This window comes from Solenopsis invicta, chromosome 1 (genome assembly GCF_016802725.1).
Source record: "Solenopsis invicta isolate M01_SB chromosome 1, UNIL_Sinv_3.0, whole genome shotgun sequence".
NCBI lineage: Eukaryota > Metazoa > Arthropoda > Insecta > Hymenoptera > Formicidae > Solenopsis > Solenopsis invicta.
Window position 1 is genome coordinate 25,535,920 of NC_052664.1, and position 27,839 is coordinate 25,563,758.

Sequence of the window (27,839 nt, forward strand, 5' to 3'; positions counted from 1 at the left end):
TAAAATATTGTTGAAACATATTTAAAAAAAACATCATCTATAAATCACGATCAAAGTTCGTTCATATTGTTGTTATATATAACGTTAAATACAACATATTTAAAAACGTTACATGTTATTAAATATAATTACATATAATTATACCTAATAACATAATACTAATGACACAGTTAATTAGAGCCTTATGGGTCATAGCTAGATCTTATGCCAATATCTTTTCTGTGATTTTACATACATTTCATTAAATTTATCAAACTGCGCGCTGAATAAATTTTCAATTTTGAAACAGACTTATGAGTACAACAAGAATATTAATATTACAATATAAATTAAGTCGATAATCAATTTAATAATAATACAATGAATGCTAACAAGCGTTTAATGTGGCAATGAAGCCAATGCGGCAAACTTTTTTCTCCTTAACTGTAGAAAAGCGGTAGTAATGATTTCATGCTTACTGGGGACCCGTATTCTGTCACCTGAATAAAAATCAACCTACATACGAAAATGTATATTAGCACTCGCGCGGGGATATCGTGGCCGGTGGCAGGAGAGGCCCTGGGATACGTGGGCCTAACCACATCCGCGTGGTCCCATTGAGCGGTCAGTCGACGGTCTCGGTGTTTGCGCGAATGTGTCCTCACGACTTCGGGCTACCATCGGGAATGCGTTTTCGCGAGTACCGGTGATACGAAAGCGCGATTATGCCATCACGCTACCATGGGATATTTATCTTGTGTATCGCCACGGTAGCCGGTGCATTGCTTCCGCCGGTGGGGAGATGGTGCTCAGTCTGGCGCACGCTAAGTAGCGTTAGCGTGCTACTCACCTTGCCGGAGATCACGCACCAATGGTCGTTCTTAGGATTGAATCTCTGGTCGAATCATGCCGAGGATAAGCTGCCGATGTCTAACGAGCTCCTTGAACGTGACGCGACTCGATTTTCCAGGGGTGAGTACTTTGCGAATGTAACATTGCGGATGACGCGAGGAAATTGAAAAGGGAAATATATTCGTTGAATCCTCGCTTGCGCGGTAACGAATTTTAATAATTCAAAACATATATATATATATATATATATATATACGATATATATATATATATATACGATACACCACTACGATGATCGTATGCGTACTTTGTGTATCGCGAGCTAACAGTGTGACACCGTGACGTCGCCTTCCTCCTTTAAATTGCAGAAAATGGAAGAAGATTTTGCGAAGAAAATTTCCATGTCTCTTACGTTGATATTCTTAACTCGCCCCGTCGCGTTTGTTTTCTGATTTGAGAGAAACGTAAATGAAAGAATAAACGTTCCTTTTCCGCGCAGCGCGCAGATAGTTTGCCAGGAATTTTGCAAGGGCACTTTTCCAAAAGTATTTTCCATCATAGCGAATGATGCGTGTGTAACGGATGATAAATTGTTTAATGCAAATTGTTCAACAAATCATTTTGCAAATTTTATGCTACTTACTTGACGGTATTTTTACTGTTGAATTATTAAATTTGAAAAATCATAGTTTAGATTTAGAAGAACCATTTGATGAAATAATTTTGATCAAACACCGTATGATATTAAGGATGCAAGAAAATAGAGTCATTTTTGTCGCAAACATTATTATAAATCAAATTTTTCGTTGTTTTTTTTCTTTGCAGCTGATTTCACGTATTTCCCCTAAAATTTGAATGTTCGCGAACCAAAACTTTTTATTGTTGATTAGAAAAAAAAAAAACAAATCCACGGCCCTGTGCACAGTGAAAGAATATTAGAAATACAAATTGGAGTTTCAGATTCAGTTTCCTAAAACGCTATAGATAAATTATAGATAAATAATAAGTAATGCTTCCTATAACAAATTGATATGTTATTATTACTTTATTAATATCTATTCAATATTCATTGAATATACCGCAAAATTTTATTTATTATTCCTAATATCTTATATTTCTCCATAGTGCGCAGGGCCTGAAAAATCTGCAGTTTTTAAAATTTCGATAATTTTAGCTCGTATCGTATAGCCAAAACATCCTTAAAATAAAATAAAATAAAATAAAATGAGACGCTAAACGAGCTGCAAATAATTACTATTACTCTAAGATCAATGGGTGTGTAGATTAACTTTAAACTCGGTTTAACTTATTTTCTATCCTTTTCTAGTTTTGAGAATTAAAAAGTAAGTTAAATCGAGATTAAAGTTAATCTACATTGGTGCAAACGAGTCCTACGACTAAAGGTTTATGTAGGGCGGATTTTCGCCGGATTACTCGCTAAACCAATTTATCTACCCTACACTTATTTACACCCTCGTAATTTGTTGCACAGCGACGAAACGATCCGGAAAGTGACGTTATCGCGATCCGGCGTGAGGGAGGATTTTTTTCCAATTTATTTGACTTGTTTCGCGTATATCCGCAGTGCTGAACTTCTTTCCCGTTCCGGTCGAGGAAGAGTGCCTGTCCGAGGACAAACGACGTCAGGGAATATGCATGAACACATATGAGTGCCGTATCCAGCACGGGCAATCTCACGGACCGTGCGCGCTCGGTTTCGGCGTGTGCTGCATATGTGAGTATACCTGTCGTTCGTATACGCGAATATAACTTGTCATGCGCGTCATCCCAAGGCGATGTCGTAGGCGAAACCTACCCGGAGGATTCACAGGAGCGCCGATTCATTTTAGGTCTCGCAAGAAAAATCATTTCCAAATTCTGTTCGACACCGTTATTCCAAATGCTTCTGATGAAACGCTCCTAATGAGATTACAAAGATGCTGCGTTATCTCTCCGCACTTATTTTCTTCACGCGCAGAAAAAAATCTTTGACTTCACGCTTCTATAAAAGTCTATAAAACCTTCTTTTTTTAAAAAATTATATTAATAGAAGTACCTAGATCGGTATGTGAAAACACAAATACACCGAGAAAAAAGTTTATTGGAAAACTGAAACATTTAGTTCAACACAGTTTAACAGTATCGTTCAGTCCAATTCAACATTGAGTTGATTCAACAATTATTTAGTTGCACATAAAAAGGTTTAGTACATTTGCATCAACTGTTCAAATGTTTTAATCAAGAATTAACTTGATATTTGATTGAGCGTGTCGAATTAAATATTTTAAACAATGGCAATCGATCACATCAGTACTAAGATTTAGTTGTGACTGATTAAACATTTTGATTATTTATATTATTTTCACATATTGGTGAGAAGTTCTCTATTAAATGTACTAAGTATTTTAATTTTTCAACAAACTTTCTCACTATACAAATAATTGGGAAGTCTTAACGATCATACACTCATTGTTAAAAACGCCATGAAATTTTATGTATTTTTAAGTTACAAATTAAATTTAATGTACTACATTAAATTTAATGTATCAATAAGTGAAAATCTTGTGCATGAAATTAATGCACTTTTAGTGCACTTTTGATAATATTAAATGTACGTTAAATGTTTTTTAATGTACCTGCTTGAAATTTGCTTCCATTACTTTTTATTAAATTCTGCTAAGTTTTTAACAGTGCTGTTAAAAATCGGCAGCTGAATTTAATTAAATGTAACAGAAGCAAATTTCAAGATGGTACATTGAAAAACATTTAATGTAAATTTAATGTTGTCAAAAGTGCACTAATTTCGTGCACACGATTTTCACTTGTTGATACATTAAATTTAATGTGTAACTTAAAAATACATTAAATTTCATGACATTTTGAACAGCGTAGCTAGATCTTAGTGCTGATATTTCCTGTGTGATTTCATATATATTTTCAAGCTGACAAAACTGTGCGCCTAATAAATTTTCGGTCTTGAAATTCGGTCAGTTATAAGTTGAAGAAGAATAATAATATTTCAATATTGAATTGCTAATCAATTTAATGATGGATGATGCTAATTATCATTTAACGTGGCAATGATGCTAATAAGTAAACCTTTTCCCCCTTAAAGAGACTATTACTGTAAACTGTTTTTTTTTTTATTGATTATATTTCCTTTCTCACGTCATTATTTTTTAGACGCTGACATCACCGTTTAACGTCGTCCAAAAATAAAGTGGAAAAGTACACTTCTGGTTAGGGGCTGTGCGTTTATCTTTAGCGTCTAAAAATGCATCTGTCCAACCGTGATTTTCTTGTTTGCGTCGGTCGATTCGATGCCGAATCAATCATCGCTTTTTTGCTAAGTTTAACGGTATCGAGATAGCCGGGTTGTGTAGCTCCGAGGCGATCTTAAGCGGCACGCTCTCCTCGATAGCGTGAAAGGGAGCACTTGAAGAAGGAAGGAAGAAAAAAAAGGAGGAACGGTATACTTACCCGTCGGGAGCTCGTACGAGGAAGAACTCGAAGGCCAGCTTATATACAGTTATTTAATTGCCTTTCGACACGCTCACGAGCGTTGCACCGTGCACACGGGGTCCAGTGTCTCCTTATTCGCCTTGCGTTTTGCATCGCTCTTAACAATTCGCAAATGTAATCGCGCAAGGGATCCAACGTCGTCCAGGCACACCGTCCTCTAACGGTCTTACATTCCGAATATCGCGATTCCGTGTCGCTGCATATGCAATTGAACACCGTGGGACTCGTATATCTTTTAAGCGCGTTATGAAATTTACAAACGTCTGACATTACACTTGTACGATACATGCTCAGTCCCTTCCTTAGCAATAAATTTCTTAGGGATTTTAAGCTCAATTTCGCGTCTCGCGCAAAGTCCACTTGAAATTTGCTGAAAGGTGGACGACGCGCATTTCCAATTCTAAAATTTACCTCCGAGCGCCTGAGTTTTCGACGTTAGATTTAACAACTTCATAGTTGGCCGCCGTATTAAATTACCATTAAGCGAAGGCAGCCGACTCGAAATTCGTTAGGTAATATACCATTTATATACATTAACGGTATGATTATGGCAAGATGCTCCGTGAACGTTCAGCGAAAGATTGAAGTTACAGAATTATTTATTTCTAAAGAATTTAATCGTATACCCAAACAAAAAACAAAAAATCTCCTGGCATCATGTCTCTGTCATAGGATCGTCTAACAACGTTAACTTCTCTTTTTTGCGAGGAGATAATTTGAACGAAGCTAAAGCAGAAATTTTTACAGCATCATTTTTCAAGCCACTTCCCCGATGGTGATTAAAATTTTATTACAACGAGCGTTGTTCTCCCGCCTTATTTTATATACCACTACCTAAAATTTACGTCTCATGTAGCGCGGAAAAGTTCTTATTTGCTGGCCGGAGACCCCGTTCCACCTCCCGTCTCTGTTCTTCGCGACGTTGCTCGTCCAATCTCTCCTTGTTGCCTTTTATTCGGTCCGCATCCATTCGCTTTTTCCGCGCCACGGTACGTGCTATCGCGCACAGTCGAAAACAGGGCCATACCGTACGTACGGATTCTTGACCGATTTCCCGAATACCACTTCTTCCTCTGCCGCGTCCGTATACGTACACACGCTCCTCGGCGCATCTCTTGGAAGTCCCGAGTTTTTACTGTCGCAACAAGCGCATTGCCGGATACGCCATCCCGCATAATTTAATATCGCGAAATTTGATACGAAAGGGGTGGGGTGGGGGGGTGATGCGCATATGCATATGTGCTTCGACTGACTTTACGAGAGCCGTAAAACGAACACAATAAATTTCTAATGCTCTCATGGTCAAAGACATGGACGTGACCTTTAGGATATAAATAGCTGTCCACAGTTTTACGGGATTAGAACGGCAATTATGTAATGAGCGGTGTGAACGACGGTATAAAAAAAAAAATATACTCTTTTAGACACGGCACCGGTTGCGATATTTTACACAACTCGCGACACACATTCGTATGAAAATATCTCACGATCTATGACGATCTACGTGATTTGTCCGAGAAAACATCACGCTCTCGGAACTTGTTTGTCTCGTTCCATCAAAATATTTACCGTTCAATGGCGAAGTGAAAGATTGCAGCGCAAATGTAAAAGGAAGTTGCAAATTTGTCAGAGAATCCTGCTGGTCGAATTAAGATCGATGATATTTTGAAACATCCCATACCGCATTTACCCGCATGTGAGATCACGTACTGGATACATTGTGTGTATTTGTGCATCCGTAAGCAAATATATATTCGATGCGTGCACGGTAAACATTCGCGAGCCCCGATCAAAAGCCACCTCCTTTTCATCGGAATCGTTGAGCGCACGCTGCCTGCTGCAACGGCGACATCATCCGCTCATACATTTTTTATATTGCCCACCATACCAAGTTTGCTTTCTCGCGCCGCGGGAGGAAGTAAGATCTGCATGCGAATGCAGCGAGCGTTTCTTCTAAGCCGGGCGGCCCGTTGAATAGCGTCCCGAGATTCTAAAACGGTCACTGAATGCCTCTGAATGAGAACTCGTTATCGAAACCGGAGGCGGCCGTTCGTGAGACATCGCACGGGCGACGCCCACGGCGTGGATGCTTCGCGAAAGTGTTAGAATGTCTGGCATTCGCGTTTAATCCGTCCGCGCGCGGACGTGAATTTCAAACAGGAAATTTCGGAGGAAATCTCCCCCGAGCGGGCGCCATTCTCGCGCAATTAATAGCAACTGTGTCATAATCCGGGCGCGCACCTTTCGCATCCGTGCATTTTCCACGCGTAGATCGATCTACGTGAAACTTTAATGGATTTTGAAAAGACGTCGCGGGGAAAAGAAGAGTTATTTAACGTATAATAACACACACGGGGAACAAAGTATAGAAGTTTGCGCTGAATGCTCTTCAGGAAAGCCAGTAACGGACTCAGGTGTCTGATTTCCCACTTGACTTTAGAAGGCTAAAAGCGCATTATTAGCTACGAACTCTCTTATTCTCGACTTTATTACATTCGAAAATGCTTTCAAGAATTTTTTTATGGAAGAGCATTGAAGCAAGTAATGCAGTTTTTGTACAAGTACTTTTCTCCTGAGAGAATATTTTAATTCGAAGAACCATTTTGAAGGCTATTTCCCTCAATGTTTTTGCTCCGAAATGAAAACATCTAAGGTATTGACATTTTAGATGCGTGTCTGTTACTTCTTTAACTTTGTAAAAATTTAATTTTTAGTTATTATTAACTCTCTTAGTCCAACGTTTTTCCCTAGTTTTTTTTTTTTTTTTTTTTTTTTTTTTTTAATCCGGGTCACTGATGCTCGATAGTCTTTTCGAAAAACGTTTAGGGCTTTAAAAAATCTGAAAAATTTTGATCCACTTTTCCAACATTCCAGAATACAATTTCACAAGTGTTTGACCCAAAACGTTTTTCATTTTTTTTTTTGTACATACACGTGTCCGAATTTGAGGCTGAATAATTTAAAATTTAAAATTCACCCGGGTTCTCACATCCTCGATTAGACCAAAGAGAGTTAATATAAAATAGAAATATTATTTATAAATATGATTAAAAAAATCCTGTTTATATTGTCCCAGGGATTGCGTCCTTCATGCTGATCTTAAACCAACGATCGGAGATTTATTTTAATCTACCCAAATGTGGTTATCGTTGGAACTAGAATAAATTAAATATTTATCGCAATGTCGATCGCAAAATGGCGATTAATTAAAAATAAAGAATGGAATTTTGTAAAATTTTTGAAACTTTGCAACTGTAAAAAAATTTCAATATATAGAAAAAATCCTAGTTCCAATCATAGCTACAAGGACTACGAATATTTCGATTCAAGCAAGAAGTCGACCAGTTTTTGAGAAAGGCTTGAAACAAGGATGAAAAATATGGATTTGAGAAAAACGCATTTGAAGCTTTGCAAAAGCATTGTTTAGCCTGTACGTCGCGTTCTTTAAAACGTGAAAACAGCGATAGACTGTTTCAATTTCATTAAATCGTTTTACAGACTTATTCTTAACAGTATAAAGAATGTTGAAAAAAATGTCTGAAAAAAATAAAGTTTTTGATGTATTAAACTAAAAAAAAAACCAAAAATTCTTGAAAACAGGCTTTTTCAAATTCAATGAAATAGGATGTGTTCACGCATCGATAGCTTTAAACGCGAGACAATTTATTATTGCATCTATATAATCCTTCATTAAGCATTGTGAGATATTTTAATGAATTTAACGGTGAACGCGTCACATCTCATACGGACTTATTTTGATCGGCTTAAATGCGTAAATTCTAACGGAATTATAGGCGAGGCCTCTATGTATTGTGCGCTCTTACAGCTAATTAAATATTCCGAAGCGAAACTCAAACGCGCCCTACGGCCGGTACAAGTATATTTTCGTTAACTGTGTCAGCAATTAATATGGTTTACAGTCACGGCAAGCTGCGACAATGAAGTACAGAATAATCTGACCTACGTGACCAGTCCTGGTTTTCCCAACCTCATCGACCGGCCTATGAACTGCTCGGTGGTTATACGGAAGATCGATACGGAGGTCAGCCAGTTGAGGATCGACTTCGTCCATTTCAACATTGTAAGTCTCGGGGATGTCTTATTATTATAGTCTAGTCTATTGGGAGTAGGCTGGTTGCAACTGTCGATTCCCGAGTGCTGTTTAGTACATCTAATATTCCACGAGCTGTCAAGACTAATCAATGTCGACACTAACACGAAAGCAACGTGCGAAAAAAGCTAAAACTTTTTCCTCCGTAAGACTACCGTTAATTTCTGAATGCTATTCAGAAATCAATATTAACTGCATTTATGTCAACTATCTCCGTTTTATTACACACATTATAAATACGCTAATGTTTAATATCGAGTCAAGTTTATTACAAACAACTTAACAAATGAAGAGGGAAGGATGGTGAGAAAAGAAATGTCGATAAAGTAATCAAGAAGAAAAATTGCATATTACTTTTTATATTATACATATCGCGTTTAACATAAATAAAGCGCACAAATAATTCGTTTAAACTAGCGATATTTGCGGGATAATTGCAGAAATACGAAGAAAAGATATCTGAAACTGAAAACTGTTTTAGGGTCAGCCGAACGCCGTGACCGGCATGTGCGACGGGGATGTTATGGTGATTAACAACAACAGGACATCTCTCGAACTTTGCGGCTGGAACAGCGGGCAACACGGTGAGTACCGCAGCGTTGAGTTTCTGCATCTTCCGCAGTATCGCGAATCCAGCATTAAAATTTGATCCGTGGCTGGGTGAGACACCCTCGGCATGTACGGTGTAAGTACGCTCTCCGAGCAATTTAAATAGCATGGCTTGCTTTATGTCCCGGCAGTATACGTGGACGTGGGCGAAGGCAACGAACCAATCACTTTGAACTTCCGGCTGCCAAGCGGACTGCAGCCACGAATGTGGGAGATGCTGGTGATGCAGCTGGGCTTCGAGCAACGTGCGCCGGTCGGATGTCTTCAGTACTTTCGCTCACCCAACGGCACACTGAGGACATTCAATTACCTTCCAAACGGCAGATATCTCGCCGAACGCGATTACCTATTATGCGTACGTCAGGAGAGGGACATGTGCGGGATCGCTTATCAGCCCTGCATGAGAGACTCTTTTCGGATAGGTCCTAATAGATCTCAAAACGTGACCAATAACACGGTTCCCGCAATGAACGCCGCGAACAGCGGAAACGCCTCCGCTGTCAATTTGAACGTCGCTGCTGCAAACAGTTCGTTTGCAGACGTCGTTGAGGGATCGGGAGCGGGATCACCCGAACAGGAAATGGTTTTGGAACAGGAAACCTCCAGCACGAATTCCATGCCTTTCCTCAGCAGACTGTGCAGAGACAGGATACTTATTCCTTGCGATTTTGAGGAATTTATTACGGTACGTCGTGTTTAATTAAGTTTTTCTCAATTACTACGGAGAAAGAGCAAAAATAAAATAAGAGAAAAGAGTTTATTTTATGTAAAAGAATTCTTCGATTGCAAAACTGACGATCTCTAGAAATGTTCGAACTAGATTCACGCGATAATTTTGAAAACTAAAAGATCAAACGTTAATACGCGAAAGGGTTAATTGCAGCTCTATCGGAGAACGATATTTTGTTTAACATGTTCAAGCAAACGTCTGTTTCAGCCGGGAAACAACATGGCGGGTATCTGCAATTTGGAGCGTTGCGGCAGTTCTCTGTGCAATCAAAATGAACTTGACGCGGAGGGCAACTGCCGGGTAGAGACCTGGACTACCCCCTTTCGCATAAGGGTAGCGTTCGGCCCGGGTAATAACATGAACGGTACATTGGAAGACAATGCCGGCATGTGTCTCACGTACCAACAGTTAGCTTGTGTTGCCTGAGCGTTATAATTATCCCACTTCTCTCTAAGACAACACAAAGCGCGCAAAGCGGTACGCTGGACGACCTATAAATGCGGAGACAACGTTACTGTCGAACAGAAGAAGAGGAAGCGTCATCGACTGCATCCGTACTGTCTGCAACACCATTTCTGTAGCATTGTTACGCGACGTCGCTTACTCTCGTAGCGCAAATATAGGAAAATATTTTCAAGCCGAATAAAAAAAAAGAGAGATTTTGACTGCGGGTTTTGGCCGCTGCTCGGCTTAGAGTCCGTGATGGACGTAGGATTACGGTATGGGAATCGAGGGATTGGGACGGGAGGGGGGTGGAAGTATTGCGTGCTAGAATGTCAATTAATACCGCAAAAAAAGTCAAAGAGTCAAATAGTCTTTATTTACAAATGAACTAGCTTAAATTGTAAACGCAGCGCACAACTCTCGATATAGTGATAGATATTATATATATATTTATATATATATAATTCGCCTTTGTGTCCCGCTTTCTTTTTTTTTTTTACTCTTATTCGATTACCCGTCACGATCATCGGCTACGATACGCAGTGTGTGTTAATCACGGGGCGCCGGTCTCTCTCGCGACGAGATTTCCTCGAACGCGAGATCAGCGGCAGAACGCTTAACTATATATAATGTACGATGGTAGCTTCCGCTGCGGAAGGCGCCGACGACAATCACGGCAATCGTTAGCGATAACGATAATGACGTTACAAGAATAAATTATAATGTCGTTAATACAGTAATGTCGACGATGACAACATCACCTCGAATTGCTCTCCTAGAAAAAAACGTGCGCTCATCGTCATCTTGCCTCCGAAGAGATCAAGATCGCATTAAGCCTTCCTCTTTATACAACTGCTAATTCGCACAAATCTATACGTCGTGTAATAATAATTATAATTCGTAATTCATAATGATAACGATAAGAAAATTAGCGAGAATACAATGGAGACAATTCGACGATAGTGATGAACTGCAGCAAGGTTACTTCGATGTCGTCGTCGTCGGCGACGTCGCTGTCGTACAATTCGAAATCATACGTATTTACCTACGAAGTCAAAAGGGCTGTTAAAGAAGCGTAAGAGAGGAGGGCGGTGGTCGCGACGAACGTGTGTAATGCAAATATGTACGTGATTACGCGTGTCTCTGTGTACGGTCACTTGGTGCGGGGGCACACGCTTCTGTCCTAAAATACTCTACCGATACAATTGCGGATGTCCGTGGGGCATTTAACCAGCGAAGCGATGAGGCCATATATATTTATATATATATTTTTCGAGTGAATCCATCCAGAAGTTAAGTTTAAATAAATAACGCACGACGCGAAGAAAAAGGGACTTTATTCCTTCTCTTTTCATCGAAACTATGTACCGAATGTTCTTCCCATTTTACGGCCGTGTCACGCGTTCAAACGCGTCACGAGTGAACGATGCGTCGTCGGCTGAAAACGTCCAACACGATAATTTCGTAACGAGAAATCAAACGTCCGATGGATCTGTCTTCGGACCGATTAAGCGCCCCACCGCATCCGATTGAGCTACGTGTTCCCGAAGAACTGTTCGGACGTTCGTCGTTGTATTTACATCGTCGAGCACTGATACAACGGAGCACTGTACAATTCGTGATGCTTATAAGCCGGCAGCACAAACCGGGAGCGTGACGCATAAGAGAATTAATTGATCAGAGTTCTTCATTTCTATCTCGGGAAGGGAAACAGAGGATTCCGATTGATCCTCTTACGCGTTACGCAAGAGAGTCCGTGCTCCCGTCTTTAACGCGGTGTGCGCAGGTAACGCGAGATTCGAGCGAATGACGACAGGGTTGACGGTGCCACGAGGGACGATATCGAATCCAGAGATATTTTTTCGCATATCCGGTGAAAGATTCGAGATCCGCTCGAGCTGTGAGGCAAATGCAATTTCGGACGCTCGGTAATCTCCGGTAAGTTTCTCCGAGCGTTTTGAAAAACTTATTCGGTGCAACGCGAAAGTCTCTCTCTCGATAAAAGATCTCTTATTTTTTTTTAATCCTAATATACTTGTAGCGAGAGCCACTTGTATCGAACGCTCCAAGAGGTTTTCGTATATCCGGAGTGCCCGTTTCGGCTATCCGAAACTTCTATACGATCGTCCGAATTTATTAATTACTATTTTATTAATTACCCGACTGACGTCCGAATCGCATGCCGAGAAGATCCGGACGCGATTCAATTTGCACTCGACGCGCAACCTGCACATTCCGCGATCAATTAACCAAATTCTACGTATTAGAAAACTTGGTATTAGAAAACCTGGACTTCCAGCCTTGATCCTGAAAGGTGGACAGCGGCGGAACCAACGGAAAATGCTTACGGAAAAGGCAACGAGAGCCCCGGAGAGAGTCGCTCAGGATTGCCAGATTTTTCTTTTCGGACCGCGATCGATCTCTGGACGCAAATTATTACGTAACGCGAAGCAAATCGGGACATTTGTCCCAAGTCAAATTGGCACAGAACGGCACGTAACGTTAAACGGAAAGTGACGACACGTAAGTAAACACGTGGCGAGAAGTAAAGTTAACGCGTTTGTAACGAGTCGGCAAATGGATAATCGATAACCATTAATCAATTTCGATTAGTCGTGGCGTTAGCAGCGTCGCGTTATCGCAGACCCGCTTGCGCCAGGCCTTAAAGTGGGACACTCGATGTAAAATTCGTGGGTGCATGCGTGCGTGCGTGCGTCGGGAGGATGAACGCGGGACGCGATTCCGCGCTGCGAGGGGGAGAGAAAAGAAGGAAACGTCTGGCTATCCGGCGATCCCATGGTGTAAAGTTGTAAAGCAAGGAGCGAACGCTGATGGTAAAGCCGCGAGTGGCGAAACGTACGTTACTGTAAATTATGCTAGCGTTACTGGCCGTCGCGAAAAGAGTAGGTACCATAAGACGTCGCTACCAATGGTGGTGCAGCGCTAGAGCAACAATGTGTGCGGATCGCACATACACACGGGGTCTGTACACACTCGCTTTCTTCCTTTAAAAACTGTTGTGCGTGCGTGCTCATTGTACCCGCCGCCGATATGCATTTTCTTTTTTTTTTGTTATTTTTTTTTATTTCTCCTTCCCCCTTCCCCTCTCCATTTCTGGTCGTTTTAACGTTTACTGAGTCGTTTAAGACTGGGGAAACGACTGTAAACTCGTAAATTGATCGATGACTCTAAACGCGCGATTATCGTTTATCGAAGAAGAGACGTCGTTCGTATTACTCTACATTCTGCTTCACTCGACTTCACCTTAACTTTCAGCCCTATATTGTTCGTTCGGTAAAACGACGGCAATGCTTTTTTTTCCCTTGAATATGTTCCCACAAAATTCGCCGCAAATTGCTGCATCGGACAATCTACAAAATTTCACGTCGGAATTTATTGGTACGAGATGTTTAACCACGAGGAGAGCGGAAAGTATCAGCCGAACGTTGCGATACGGCTCGGAATAGCGTTCATGCATACGTGCGTGTGTGTGTGTGTGTGTGTGTGTGTGTGTGTGTGCGCGCGCGTACGCGCGCGTGCGTGCATGTACGCTGTACTCGCGCGTTAAATTCAAGAGGTTTCCGTTTCTCCAGGTTGCACCGCGGAAGAAAGAAAGGACATTTGAAGTGCCTGGCATCGATCTAACGCAAAAGCTCCGCGCGTCGTTTTTCTATTCTTTTATTTCGAGTCAACAGCGTTGAATATTGCAACATGCATGCGAGCATTCCGTGAGATGTGTAACGTATGTGTGCGTGGACGTATCGCCAATGTGGGGTGTAGTCTACAGTCAGGGTCAAATTATGGTGGCTGGCTTCCATTTACAGGGCTGCATAAAGGAGCTCAGCACTCGCGGTGCTGTGAGTGTGTGTGTGTGTGTGTGTGTGTGTGTGTGTGTGTGTGTGTGTGTCGCAGACATGTTATTTCCATTTAAATAATATGCAAACATCCATTTGCACCTGTCTCAATTTACACACGGATCGTTCTATTGCTTTCCGCACCAAAGATGAATTTTGCGACACGCGTCTCAAATGTATTTTCTATACTAGCACTTTTACGTACGCCCATAACAAGATAGGTGAAAGCAAAGTGCCCAAATAAAATATGCAACAAAATGCCATTCTCTATGTGTACTAAAATTGAATTATTTTCGAAATTATCACTTCTAAATTTTGATACTAAGATCTATCTAATTTCCTTCGTTATAAATACAAGTACATTTGTTTAATATATTTTTTTCTGACATTTTAAATTAGAAAGAGGAACTAGAAAACACGCGTTAAAAAATCTGCAGCATCAACATCACAAAAACTTGCCGCTATTATAATGCAGTGATCCGATGATACTTCGACTTATAGTTCACTGGCAAACTGTGTCGAGGATTGCGCGGATATTAATTTTAATCCCGTACATCTCTTTCTCAGAGTTGTTCAACATAGTAACTGCGTGGACAGCATAGACCACAGCATAGACCGTGTACAGTCGCTAATGACAAAATGGTAAAGACATTACACAGTCGATGCACAGTCGTTGCAACCCTGGGTATGAAATCCAGTCTTTAAGGCACAAAGAATCGGGGCAATTGTGAGCAGCGAGCAAACTCAAGCCAATAGCACCGTACATAAATGAGGGCAAATATAGAAAACGGTCTTCTACTAACAAATTATTCATATACCTTATTAGGCATGACCAACAAGGATGACGTACATACGTTCGATTTCGCGAAAAGTGTAACGCGCGAATATCTCCGAAACGGTTTGGGATGTCGGAAACTTCGTTTGGATTTTTATGTTTTATGCAAAAAATGAAGGTGTTTATTCGTGATGTATTTGTGTGCGTTTTTTTCATAGCGATCAAATAGATAAATTGGCCAAGAGGTTTTTAAATATTAACTATCAGACATAATGGAGCTGCTAAGAAGAAAAAGAAGAAGGAGAAGAAATTATTATTTATTTACTTTTGTAATATCGATTATTTACAAAAAATATAAAATTATAAAATATTAAAAATATGTACATAAAGTAATTTAGAAAAACATGAAATTTTATTTCGTTAAATTTAAAGTCATAGCTTTTTACAATTTTTAAAAATGCATGTGCAGAGATACGTCGTAATTGTTCTGAACTGACATGTTTAGAATTAAAATACTGAGAAAGTTATAAAATTTCACGTAACGTTTTCTAAATATTATTATTCAACCAGTCATGTCTGTGCAAAGAAAACAAATTTCCTATTTGCGTGGAGATCTAAAAAGGGTTTAAGAGTTCTCATAGTTTAATTAAATGTCTGTATCAACTTGATCTCCGCAGAACCATTTAAATGTTAATTTGCTGCCAACTTTTCACATTAGCCTAATTTGCATGCTGGATTTATTATTCATTCAATTTCCGTATCCATCAGCAATATTCACTTTTAATAATATGAATAATTTTATCATCCGTCTAAATATATATATACGTATATATTTGGTAATAATATACTCTGTATATTTAAGTCTCTCTGCAAATGCAATTGCGTCATTTTGCGCGACGGGACATTTATTTCATAATCGTCATCTAATTAATTTGCTCTTCTTCAACGATACATCAATCGTCTTTTTCTGGTTAGCTTAAGAAACTTAAAAATTATATGGAAATATATATATATATATATATATGTATATAGGGCAGTAATTTATTTATTGTAAAATAACACGCAAAGAAATTTGCGCGTGCATTTTTGAATTAAGAAAAATGGCCTTATCAACTAATGTCATCATTTGTATTTTAAGCAGATGAATATTAAAAAACAACATTTGTAAAACCACAAACGATGACAAGAAAAAGCATCAAAATATTTGAGCCATCAAAATGGGAAACGACTATAATTTATAAGCACGATCAAATAATTGAATGCGTTTGATGACATAGCGCTGTAAAAAATTAATTAAAAAGGTAAATGTATACGTACATATTTTAATATATAGAAGCAACGTTATGATTGTGCGTAATAAAATATTAGAATTGTAACATACGTCAATAATACCATTTATATTATTCTACGCGGAGAGATAATTATGTTATTATTGTATTATCAAATATAATTGGAGTAAACCAAAATGCTTGCGGTTCAATCAAATTTGCAATGCACGGAAAATGACGTTAATCTAAAGTTCCCTAGAATATTCTTTCGCAGTCTCAATATGCTGGTATTGATGATGATTTTTATATCGTGTCAAGATGTGCCCCAGGAATCAAGTGAAATGAAAAACACGCGTATCCAGATGGTCGTTAAATTTGTAAAATGTAATCAAATCGATCGTAATTTTGGTCCAAAAGAGAACGGCTGTCCCAAATTGAGTCACCCGAGGAAAGAGGAGGAAAAAAAGAAGACGAAAACGCGTAACTACGATTAATTTCGTCGAAGAAGTGACGATTGTCTATAATAGAGAGCGTCCGTCGACTGCTCGCGAGATCCGTACACTTGATCGCACATGTGCCTAATATGATATGCTTTTGTTGTCCTTTCCTGTACTGCCTCCCCTGTACCCCCCCCCCCTGTTCCCAGGCACAACAGATATATGTATACGTATAACGCGCAAAGAGAGAGAGAGAGAGAGAGAGAGAGAGATGCTTTTGCTCCACTGCTATCAGAGGAGCTGCGACACAGCTCCAGTCGCAAGGGACAAGAACAGGGAGCTTGTTCCTTTCCACTGATATTATAAACGATATCTCGAATACTAAGGGGGGTAGGAGCTCATGGATTGGTCCCGGCGATATTCACGGTGCGCAAAAGTGATATAGATCCGCATTCTCACCGCATTTACCACGAAAAGTGGCCGTCCGATTCGCGAATGTCAATAACGACGTGTCCATCGTGTCCACATTTTCACCACTCATTTAGCGCCGCATTACGTGCTGGCACCGCGCTGCGTGGCCGCGTAACTCTGAATTTTGTCTGATATAAAGTGTACAATGTGTCAAAAATTAATCGACAGCGATCGGGAAACCAGGGCGACCCGCGGCCGCTAAATATGCGGTGAGTACGCGGATCGTGGGGTTGGGGTGTGGGCAAAACACATCAGACGCTAAACGTGCAGTGAACCAACAACCAACAGTCGCGTGTACGTTCATGGGGTTGGTGAAGATCTACCAGGGGTGTATGTACCAAAAGAAGATACGGTGCATTTATTCGGTATCTCTCTTGCTATATAAAACGAGCCGCAATGCAGGGATGCAATTTCCACTGTCGCTTATTCGATTTACCGTTTACACGAGTTTCCACGAGAATGGCACTAACGATAGAAATAATGTAGACGCGCGCGCGCGCGCGCGCGATATATAGACGATCGCTGGAAGATAGGACGAGGCTCTTCCACGATGAGAGTAATCGATATTTTTCTTTTTAATCGAGGTAATGTGTATAGACCGGGTGATGATACCGACAATGGAAACGTATATAGCTTCAAAGGTAATAAAGTTTACGTCCCCGTTTCTACTGTGCGCAGCATATCCTTTGCCACAATGTACCTTAGATCACCAACTATCTTAAATTTAGAAGCAATGGGTGATGCGATGTTTACGTGAGTCACAAACACGGTGGTCTGGTGGACGGTATAAGACATTCGGCTGCACTCTTGTGGGATATTTTCGTTTTACATTTGCGTATTAATCGCTATACTCGGAACGAGACGAAATTAGGAAAAAGGCAAAATTAGAAGAAGGAAAAAGAAAAAGCAGTTGGGAATAAATATTGAAGACATTTCTGCGCGCCTCTATATCAAAATTTGCTTAATACGGCACCCGTATATAAGTATTACTTAGTTCGTCGAAATTATACTTTGCGCGATTATTGTTTAGCTAAGAAACACACAGAAAAAAAAAGATTGCGCGTGGTCATTTTTTTCGGTAGTAAATATTTCCGAGAAAAGAGAAAAGAGAATGATAAATTAGAAAAATACAAAATCTCTAGCGAAAATTATAAATTGTGACGCTCCCTATATTAAGCGCGAAGGGAAAAACAATCTGTATAGAATTCCAAATCGAGAAAATTCTTCGATTATGAACGATATACATTGTCAATACATCGATTCATTTATTTACTATCAATGAAATGTATTATTCCTTTTATGAATATTAAAAAATACAAATTATGAAGCGAAGGAAGGAGGAAAGTTCTCTACTTGCTACACGAGTTCTCCTTGACTTTCTACATAATTTGCTTATTTAATTCAATAGATGGCTCGTGGTATAACCGCCGAGAGATTCTCTCGCAAAATCATCCCATCTTCGTCCCGACGGTACATGTGTAATATTCGGTATGTAGAATTAAGATCGAAACGAAGGGTACAACCGCCGAGCGCGGTGTCCCCGGATAGGCCAGATTCCTTCTCTTGGGGCGCACCCGAGCTTCGAAGGTTTTCTCTCTTCCGTTTCTATTAATTCTACATTCCAGATAAATAATAGATATACCCTTTGCGGTCGTGTATCTGGTGACAGCCGCCGCAAGAATTTTTTACCGGTTACGGTTGTACGTCGGGTCTCAGCCGCCACGCTTCGCCGGCAGTGTTTATTTTTGCCTAGCCGTTGGAAAATGGGCAACGGAAGCCGTGATGCTTCGATGCAGCGAGGTATTTTATACATTTGCCTTTTTTCCCCTTGCCAAAGCATGCCTAATGGAATTCACGGGATTTTACAGGACAATCTTTGATTATAGGTGTGTACACGCCGCGCGTCGTTCGCTCCAAAATAATTCCGACCAGTTGTGAGGGATACCCACTTCTGAGCACGCTACGACCGCAAATGGTTAATCCAAACCTCCGGCTCTCTTGGTCCCGTTGGTTCGTAGGTTACAATTCCTCCGGTCTTCCTCTGCAACCCACCATACGAGAAAAAAAAAAGAAAAAGAGACACTAGAGATTGGCCGGTTTGGTCGACGCTTAGGATTCACGAAATCGCGAACTCGGCTAATTCTCTTTGAGTTTGCCATTTCCTCTTTCGATTTTCCCAACTCACTTCGCTCAACTCAAAACGGCCCCGTATCGTTTATGCCAACAATTTTCTTGCGTTGCACGCGCAACGTTTTCAAAAATATTGGGATCACTTTTTAACGTTAAACGACGTTATCGTCGCGCACTATCGTCGCGCGTTTGCAAAAACTTCGTTATCCGAATTTTGTTGTACGCTATTTTCACGATTTTCATTAAAATGGAAATTAAGTAGGGCGTATTAGAGAAGTAAAACTGATATTTAGTAATGTAGCACTCCTGAATCTCGCGTTCTGTTTTACACTTGCTCATTCAAGTACGTATTTGTTAATTATGCTAAATACGCATATGCAAGTATGGTCTGTACGTGTGTTCTACTGCAACGTTTCATTTTACATTTTATGCACGGTATAAGCAAGTTAGCACGCGAAATTTAAACTCGACAGTTTACGTAAGAGATTATTAAGATATAAATGGAAAAACGAGCCATTTGCAATCGGAATTTCGTCAATAGCCGAGCGACATTAATTTACGTTAATTTTCCACGATCAGCCACTTTTGTCATTTGACCCGCGATCCGTAAGAATAACTTATTTTAATTAATATAAATTTTAAAACGATCAGTAAGATCAACTTTTTAACTTGAGCTTTCAACTTTCAGATAAGTTATCTAAGAATTCAAGTGAAATTCATCGCGTGATTTGACCTTTCGTGAACAATAGTATAAAACTCAGCACAAACGAACGTGATTATCTACAAACGAACTCTGTTGCAAATTCAATAATTTGTCAAATTAGTCTTTCACAGTTAAACGCGTTAAATTGTAAATGGCGCTATGGCCCTATGCGCAAAAGAGAATTCTCAAGCTGCTGAAAATTACAGAGCTGAACCACGTGCCAATTACAGGATATACAGAGGTAATTTCTAATTTCCCTTTGATGAGTACCCCACGCGTACCTCCCCATTGCGTACCTCACCAAGAATAGACTAATGAGTTAAGCAAAAGTCGAGCTCACGAATCGTGCAAAACACCTCAATGATTGAACGCCTTCGAGTTACCTGTTTTCGTGGCGAATGGATCCTTCGGATGATTCGTCTTAATGGCGTTCATTCTCCGGTTCTGCGGTCCTTGGCCGCCGCCAGTGCATCCGACGCCGGGCGTTTGGCCCATGCCGAGGCCGTGGGGCCCAGTGGTGACCGTGCCCCCGCTGGACTGCAAGTGCGACATTTGCTGGCCGCATCCTGGGGGCCCAACGGTCCCAGGCCCGCCGGCCACGCCGGGCGGCGCGCCGGGTGCCCTCACACGTGGCTGTTCGACCGGTAATACACGGCGTCTCTTCTTCGGTAGCTTGGCTCGCGCCTGCGTGTGACTGTAATACATCGCAAAGTTGCTAACGATCACGGGCACCGGCAGGGCGATTGTGAGGACACCGGCCAATGCGCAGAGTGCGCCGACGAACATCCCGATGTACGTTTTCGGCACCATGTCCCCGTAACCGACGGTCGTCATCGTCACCAGGGCCCACCACAGGCCAAGGGGTATGCTCTTGAAGTCGTTCTTCGGATTGGACTGAGTGCGCTCCGCGTAGTACACGAGGCTGGCGAAGATAACAATGCCGAGGACGAGGAAGAACACCAGCAACGTAAGCTCCTTCGCCGAGGCGCGAAAGGTCTGTATCAGAATTTTCAGGCCCGAAGAGTGGCGGGTGAGCTTGAACAGCCTCATGATCCGTATGATGCTCAAGAACTCGAGGATATCGGCGTTCTCCAGGTGGGCCGCGAACCGTTGCAGCGCCAGGTCGACGTAGAAACTCAGGGTCGCGACCATGTCGATCAGGTTCACCGAGCTCTTGATGAAGTCGCAGCGGTTCGGGCTCGCGGTGATACGCGTCAAGAACTCAAGGGTGAACCAGGCGTTACAGATGCATTCGATGTAAAAGAAGACGTCGTGGGCATTGGTGCGACTCTTGTCCACCACCCAGGACGTCACGTTGTCGATCTTTACCGAACGATTCACGATTATCGGCACTCGCATGTCCGGATGGGTTTTTAAGCAAAACGAAAGGATCGAAACGCAGATGAAGAAAACGGAGATTATACTAATTATCTGAAAGATTCAAATACAATTGATTCGTAAATAGATCTAATGCATTTTTTTCGAAATTATTTCAAAACAAACATTGTATAAATATATCAGTAATGTCTAATATTAGATAATAAAGTAAAATATTAAAGTTTAAAGTTTAAATTACAAACAATTTTTTATCCCATACACAAATATAGTAGATATGTATTAGTCAAAATTGATAGAAAACAGAAATAAACAGAGAAAAAATATTTTTTTTTGTAATTTCAAAAAAAAAATTTAATTTAATTTTGCACAAATTAATATTTTAATTAGTACCCTAATTACTCGCTCAATGGTAATGCGATATATGTGAAACTCATATCGTACCTTAGCTGCGACGGAGGAATAGGGTTCATCGAAAAGTGACCACATCTGAGGCTTGAGCTTCTGCCACCACGTGAGATTTCCCTCGTAGTACGCCTCCTCGAAACCGAATTTCCTGGCCAGTTCCTCCTCGGTGGGCCTCTCGGTATCGAGGTCCAACCTGTCGAGGACCGTCAGCGTTTCCTGCGTATCCCGATGCTGCAAGGGCGTCGGGGCGAAGAGGATGGGAAGAAAGACAGATGCAACAACGATTGTTATTCGTACCTGCGAAACTCTTTCTCGAGTGTGCTTTCTGTCGTGCTTTGCCTTGGCACAGATAAAGCGCGCGTGAAAAGCATACGCGAGCCGTTGTGTACGCCTCCTCGCGTGAGTGATAAAGAAATCTGCTCGGCTTTGATCAGCCTTACCGGCGGACTCGTCCGATGTTGCATGTATGTACGTTTACTTGAGTCTATCCCACATCGTTCTATCCAAACTAGTTTATCAGATTCTATTTTCTAACGGTATTCTTCTAGGCCACGTACTATTGAATCATGTATTGCCTCAGTTTTTATTAAATCTCTAAGATGATAATAGAAAAGCCGTAATAGAACAAGATGGCTTTTTTTCATTAATACCTAACACTGATTCTTTTTCTTTTGCGTTTTCTATTGTTTATCAACATTTTTCTATCGTCATAAATATGACGATAAATAAATGATCCTGCAGTGTGGCCTCCTATTGGAATTAACTTTAGTAAAATGTATCACGTAAACTCACACAATTATTTACTAAATATATTTTTATAATAATATATAAAAATTAATTGCCATTAGAAAAGAAAACACAGTAACATTTAAAGGCACTTGGGTGAAAAGACGTTAATATTGTGCATTAAAGTCATGGCAAACTTTATGAGCGTGATAATATAAAAAAAAAGAACGTACAGTACTTTCTGACAAAATGATAAATCACCGACAAATCTCTCCAGCATATTTGACAAATTGCACCAAAGCAAAGAAATTACACGTATCATCAGCCTATTTCCATTCGTCATCTCGATCCGTTAAACACGCTGGAAAGATTTACCGGCTACTTCTTGCATACTTTTAATCTCCGTATCTATTGTATAACGTACTGTACATGACATTATATATAAATTAGCGCGTCCGCTTCTCAGATTTTGCGTACAGCCACGCTTAGGCGTGATTAGGCACGTGCACGAGTCAGACATTATTCACGATATACCTGTGTGTAGGTCATCCAACAGCAAGGCTCGACCTGATTCGAGTCGAGCCCCCAGAAATCGAGCTCTTCCTCGAAAAGCGGGCCGCATACATCCGTGGGGTAGTGCAGCTTCCCGGTGCGATAGTAGTTGAGTACCTGGGCGAAGACACCCGGGTGTCTGTCGAAGAAGTACTCATTGAGGATCGGGTCATAGTTCGCGAGGGCCTCGGTCAGTCTCGAGAGCCTCGTCGCCGGGATCTTCTTCAGGGTCGCCTTGTACGTCTCGTGCCGGATTCCGCCCACGTTCAGAACCACGCGGTTCTCCGCGTCCATGTTTATCAAGTTCATTTTGATCACGGCTCTGCTACCGCCGGCCCCGACTTAAAGAAACCCATGGGATCTGCAAACAATTAGCGCTTTCGTCGCGTGATCTAAAATTGGATGGAAAACTGTCGTCTCCCCCAGCGCGAAGGCCTTTATTGATTTTATCGGATTAACCTTCCTAAAGCTCAATCAAGGTTGAGGAAATTTACACCCTTGTAAACTAAAAATTAACTTATTTAAACGGGAATTAACTTCAAACCGATCGATCTTAATTTAAATCTTGTTTGGGCCATGTAACGTAATTTCTGAAATAAAACGCTGCACGCAAGAACACTCAAAAGGGTTTTATTTATTAAACGCGGACGTTTCTGCCTTATTAAGAGGCGAATAATTTATCGACACTTTTGTTAAAATTTGTAGCAGTAATATCCGACTGTCTAGCTCAATTCGAATTGAAATGTAATCCGTGCAAATTTATGATCTTATATCGTCACGTCACGTTAAAATCACGTCCTTTCACGTGTACGGATAATGCCTAAAAGGATCGAGCGAAGCATTCTATGCGTACTGATTTTATCGTAACGTATCACCCCGATTTTGCCGACCGGTTGCTTTGACATCCCCGTAATCTCATTTGGATTGCATCGCGTAGCCGACGGAAAGTGTCATAGTAGTGTCATTGCTGCTTCGACTCCTGCATTTCAAAGACCGCCGGCAACCGCGCACATCTGAATACGAAAGCTGCTTTCACAGCTATTTAACATCGCTATTACGATAATTGTGGCATTTAACATTTAATCAAAAGTCCCTTAAGTCCGTTCTACAGTACGTCGTATATCGGTTGCACAAGCTGTAAGCCGCAAGAATTGACCAATCACAATTGAATGTGAGGAGAGTATTAAACTGTAATTAGTCAATTCTTGTGACTTGCAGTTTACGCAACCAACATACGACGTATTGTAGAACAGGCTTTATACACCATTTATATGTGTGGTTTGGGAATATGCTTTGCAAATACTAGCGTTAGAAACGCGTCGACTCTTTAAGTTCCGTATCTCCGGGAGGCATTCATCCAACTTTTTCATCTCTCGTTCACGATGCAGCGAACGGGAAATGCGGCACTGAGAGAAAAAATAATTCCTGCCAGGGGCATGGCACATTAAAGCTCTATCGTTAAAGTACAAAAATTATGCGGTTATTAAAATAAACGAGGTATCGATAAATATATGTCGAAAGATGCATTACGAAAAAATAAAAAAAATAAAAATTGTTAGAAATTTCAAATTACAACACTTCTCTTATAGAAATGTAGTACTAACAATAATAAATTGGCGAGTAATTCAAGTAATATATATTAAATAATTTATTACTGTTAGTATTACATTTCTATAAAGGTTAAATGTTGTAATTTATTACTTGAATTACTCGTCAATTTATTACTGTCAGTATTACATTTCTGTAAGGGAGCTGTATCTCACGTAGTGGTCTCATGTGAACGTATTTGCGTTTATTAGCTTTCCGGACTAATTATTTTTTGTTAAATTATTTATACGTAAGCGCCTCTCGGGTGGAACATTTTTAAGTAACCTTTCCTCGACATCAATACATCTGTGTCTATCAATTATGCGCGCTTGATACATCGATACACTCGTTACATAGGTTGTAAACCATATAATATTCACTATACAAATGTATCATTATAAACTAATTTTTTGTTGTTTGCAACTAGTTTGAGAGCCAAAATTTGGGCATTCACGATCATTTTTTTATAGTTGATTTTAAAAATAAAAAATGGAAAAAGAAAAAAAAAGAGACCAAAGAAGCTTTCAGTTTTTTTTTAATTCTGACAACTTTTAGCTCCTATTGTATAGCCTTTCTTAATTTTTATGCGTCAAAATTTGTTATTTTAACACAAAACGTGTGGTTAAAAAATGAAATAAAATTATATTTAATCAACCGATTTCTATGATCAAATTGATATTTCAAAATGAGCAGTATTCGTATTATTAATGTGTGCACTTGGTAAATAACAAACTAAATTTCACTCAAATTTTATACATTCTTTAATTAAATTGTTTAACTCCTTTGTTTTAGCATTTGTATCAACAATGTATTGCACAAATAATTAAAAAAATAAGTTAAAGTTGGACCTAATAAACATTACAAATAATGTAAAATTAATTTTAAAATTAATCTTACAGAGCAAACAAACATTTTTACGTGCTTTATCTCTAGCGCATAATTAAAGAAAAACAAACTCGTTGATTAATAATCAAGAAAAATTCGAAATTTCTATATTCTGTGTTGATAAACGGCTATAAATTTCTATTTTGTACTTAACGGAAAAATAATTGTTACTCATATGGAAAAAGAAGTTGCTAAAGTTGCATTAGAATCACTTCTCGACCTAAGCAGCGTATTTCTTTTCGCGTATGTACATTTAGAGATTTGCGGCAGCCTGAAATAGCCAAGGTTGAAAAACGTCCACGAGGTGATCCGTATTCTGAACGTTTGCCCGTGTAATCTTTTATACCGCGTAAAAAGCGTACAAAGAAATTCCCGCGTGAAATCAAAGGGACAGGTGTATCGGTTTTTCAATCATCGTCGTCGCTTTGTATGCCGACTGTGCAAAGTTGTAACTGTTGCAAAGTTATAAAGGGGTGGCTCTAACAATGTGGCTCGCGCGCGACGAGTTCCCGACGACCGTGATGTCGCGCGGCGCGATCCGAGAGGCTGTTTCCGATTATCAAATCACGCGCTCGGGATGCGTCACGTCGAGCGGATCATCTGCCAGACACAAAGATACACAGATCGGACAGTCCGGCGTGCGCTCTATCAGGCGACGCGGATCGGCGTCGTCGAGCGAGGTCGATGCGCCTGAGTCCTCGAATTAGCGCGCATGGACGCGATTCTAAATCAACCCTGATCGCCAGCCGCCGCTGCCGGCGGTGGTAGCAACGTCGGTGGCGGCGGCGGTGACGACGGTGGCATCGGCGCGGGGATGCGGTGGTGGCGATGGTGGTGGTGGTGGTGGTGGTGGTGGTGGCGGTGGCGGTGGCGGCGGCGGTGACGGAAAACGTCTAGCAACGACGAAATCCGATCGAATCTTCGAGGTCGGGGCGCATTCCCGTGACGTCATCCGCACGTATTTTCGCACGTGCACGAGAGCGAGAGCGGCACTCTCCGGATGATCGACCGCGCGAGGCAAAGGACTTTGGAAGACGCATTCTCGTTCCATCTTACGCAGACGAAAGCCTAACGAGCCGTTTGTTCATGGCCGAGCTAGAAATTAGCGTCGTCGTCGTCGTCGTCGTCGTCGCCGGGAAAGCGACGATGACGGTGGCGGCGTCAGGTGGCGTCGGTCAGCCCCTTGTCGCGCGCGAGAATCGATAGTCTGCGTGCACGAAAGGCCAATATTGCGCCCTGTATTACGCTCGTCGACATTACCACCCGCGGTCGCGTTTCCGGCGAATATATTCCACCGCGGACACCCTCCTGGCGATGAACCGGACTCCGATTCGCGATCGAGCGATCGGGTGAGGCGCGAGACTTTTCCTCGGCTCGATCGCGAAGATCGGAATAGAGAAACGGACGCGATCCGAGAAATCAATGAGGGGGACGGACGCACCGGACCGAACGAACGTTGGAAATACTGGAGTAGGTCAGGCGGAATCGACTGGCGGTTCACCGAGCTGGGGGCCGATAGCGACGTGAACTGGCAGACGATTTGCAAGCCGCGGCAGGATCCGGAACGCGTTAGGTTATTATATCGGTCGAACGAGATAAATTCACAAAGACCTGGCCAGCCCCTAGGCTAGAAAAAAAAGGGGTTGCTTTAACACGGCATTCACGGTGTTTCGAACACACTCGTATGCTGAGGGTTGGCGCGTGTTTGTGCTTCCTGCACTCCCCTCCCCTTTACATGCGTCCCAAAGGGATACCCTCGTGATCGACACGCGAGCGTTTCGTTCCCTCTCTGTCTCGCTATCGGACGCCGGGATCCTCCTGAAAAGGTTTCTCTCTCCTCTTCGGGACAACTGGTAGCAAATACCCACCCTCGGTCGCGCTCTCTTCATGTCTCGGAGGTCTTCCGCGACATCTCGACGGCACTGCTCCGATTCTCCGCACTCTCCATGTCGCCGAACTGCTGCGACGATGGCGACGGCGCTCTCCGCGAAGGTATACCGAGTTGACGGGCGGTCTCGCACAATAGGCACTATGTTGTTCTGCGTGCTACGTCCTGCGTTCGCACGAGCACGAGTCCCCTCGCTCGACTTCTCTCTCTCTCTCTCTCTCTCTCTCTCGTTCTCTCGTTCTCTTTCACCCTCCCTCACCCTCTCTCTCTCTCTCTCTATCTTCAGCGAAAGGTCAGGTCAGGCAGGGAACGCGCGGCGAAGGCAGAGGGCGTTTTCCCCGTCGCCGTGTTCGCGAATGGATCATCGGCGGAATGGTCGGGCCTTCATCGCGCGGTACCACCACCCGACCCCGACTCATAGACGGCTCGCCATTGTCACCGGCTCGCGTCGTCTCCGGTGACCGACCGTGACAGGCGGATGAGACGAGGGGCTCCGAGGGCGGCTCGGCTGCGACTCGTCGCGCGTACGGAACTGAGATCGCGAACGAAAGCGACGTCGTCTCTGCCGACGAA

General features: G+C 41.6%; 2 protein-coding genes across 5 annotated transcripts; one reads left to right on the forward strand and one right to left on the reverse strand.

Moving 5' to 3' along the window:
• The first annotated feature begins 563 nt into the window (after positions 1 to 563).
• On the forward strand, positions 564 to 11,033 carry LOC105202017. Its single transcript, XM_011170362.3, has 6 exons — positions 564 to 951; positions 2,417 to 2,566; positions 8,274 to 8,434; positions 8,946 to 9,048; positions 9,205 to 9,758; positions 10,011 to 11,033. The coding sequence occupies exons 1-6, from the start codon at positions 705 to 707 to the stop codon at positions 10,227 to 10,229; spliced, it is 1,434 nt and encodes a 477-aa protein (XP_011168664.2). The 5' UTR covers positions 564 to 704; the 3' UTR covers positions 10,230 to 11,033.
• On the reverse strand, positions 10,602 to 27,819 carry LOC105202016 (potassium voltage-gated channel protein Shaw). 4 transcript variants are annotated; one of them, XR_005575112.1, is made up of 6 exons: positions 27,247 to 27,819; positions 22,889 to 23,267; positions 21,665 to 21,859; positions 20,269 to 21,316; positions 19,002 to 19,103; positions 10,602 to 11,292 (listed from the first exon to the last, which is right to left on the reverse strand). XR_005575112.1 is itself a non-coding variant. In XM_011170360.3 (6 exons), exons 2-5 carry the CDS (start codon positions 23,213 to 23,215, stop codon positions 19,029 to 19,031), a joined length of 1,635 nt encoding a protein of 544 aa, XP_011168662.1. In that variant the 5' UTR covers positions 23,216 to 23,267; positions 27,247 to 27,818; the 3' UTR covers positions 10,602 to 11,292; positions 19,002 to 19,028. The 4 variants fall into 4 exon arrangements, 3 of the variants coding, with proteins under 3 accessions (XP_011168662.1, XP_025988267.1, XP_011168663.1); XM_011170360.3 differs by having other exon boundaries at positions 19,002 to 19,093; positions 27,247 to 27,818; XM_026132482.2 differs by having other exon boundaries at positions 10,602 to 19,103.
• Positions 27,820 to 27,839: the final 20 nt, after the last annotated feature.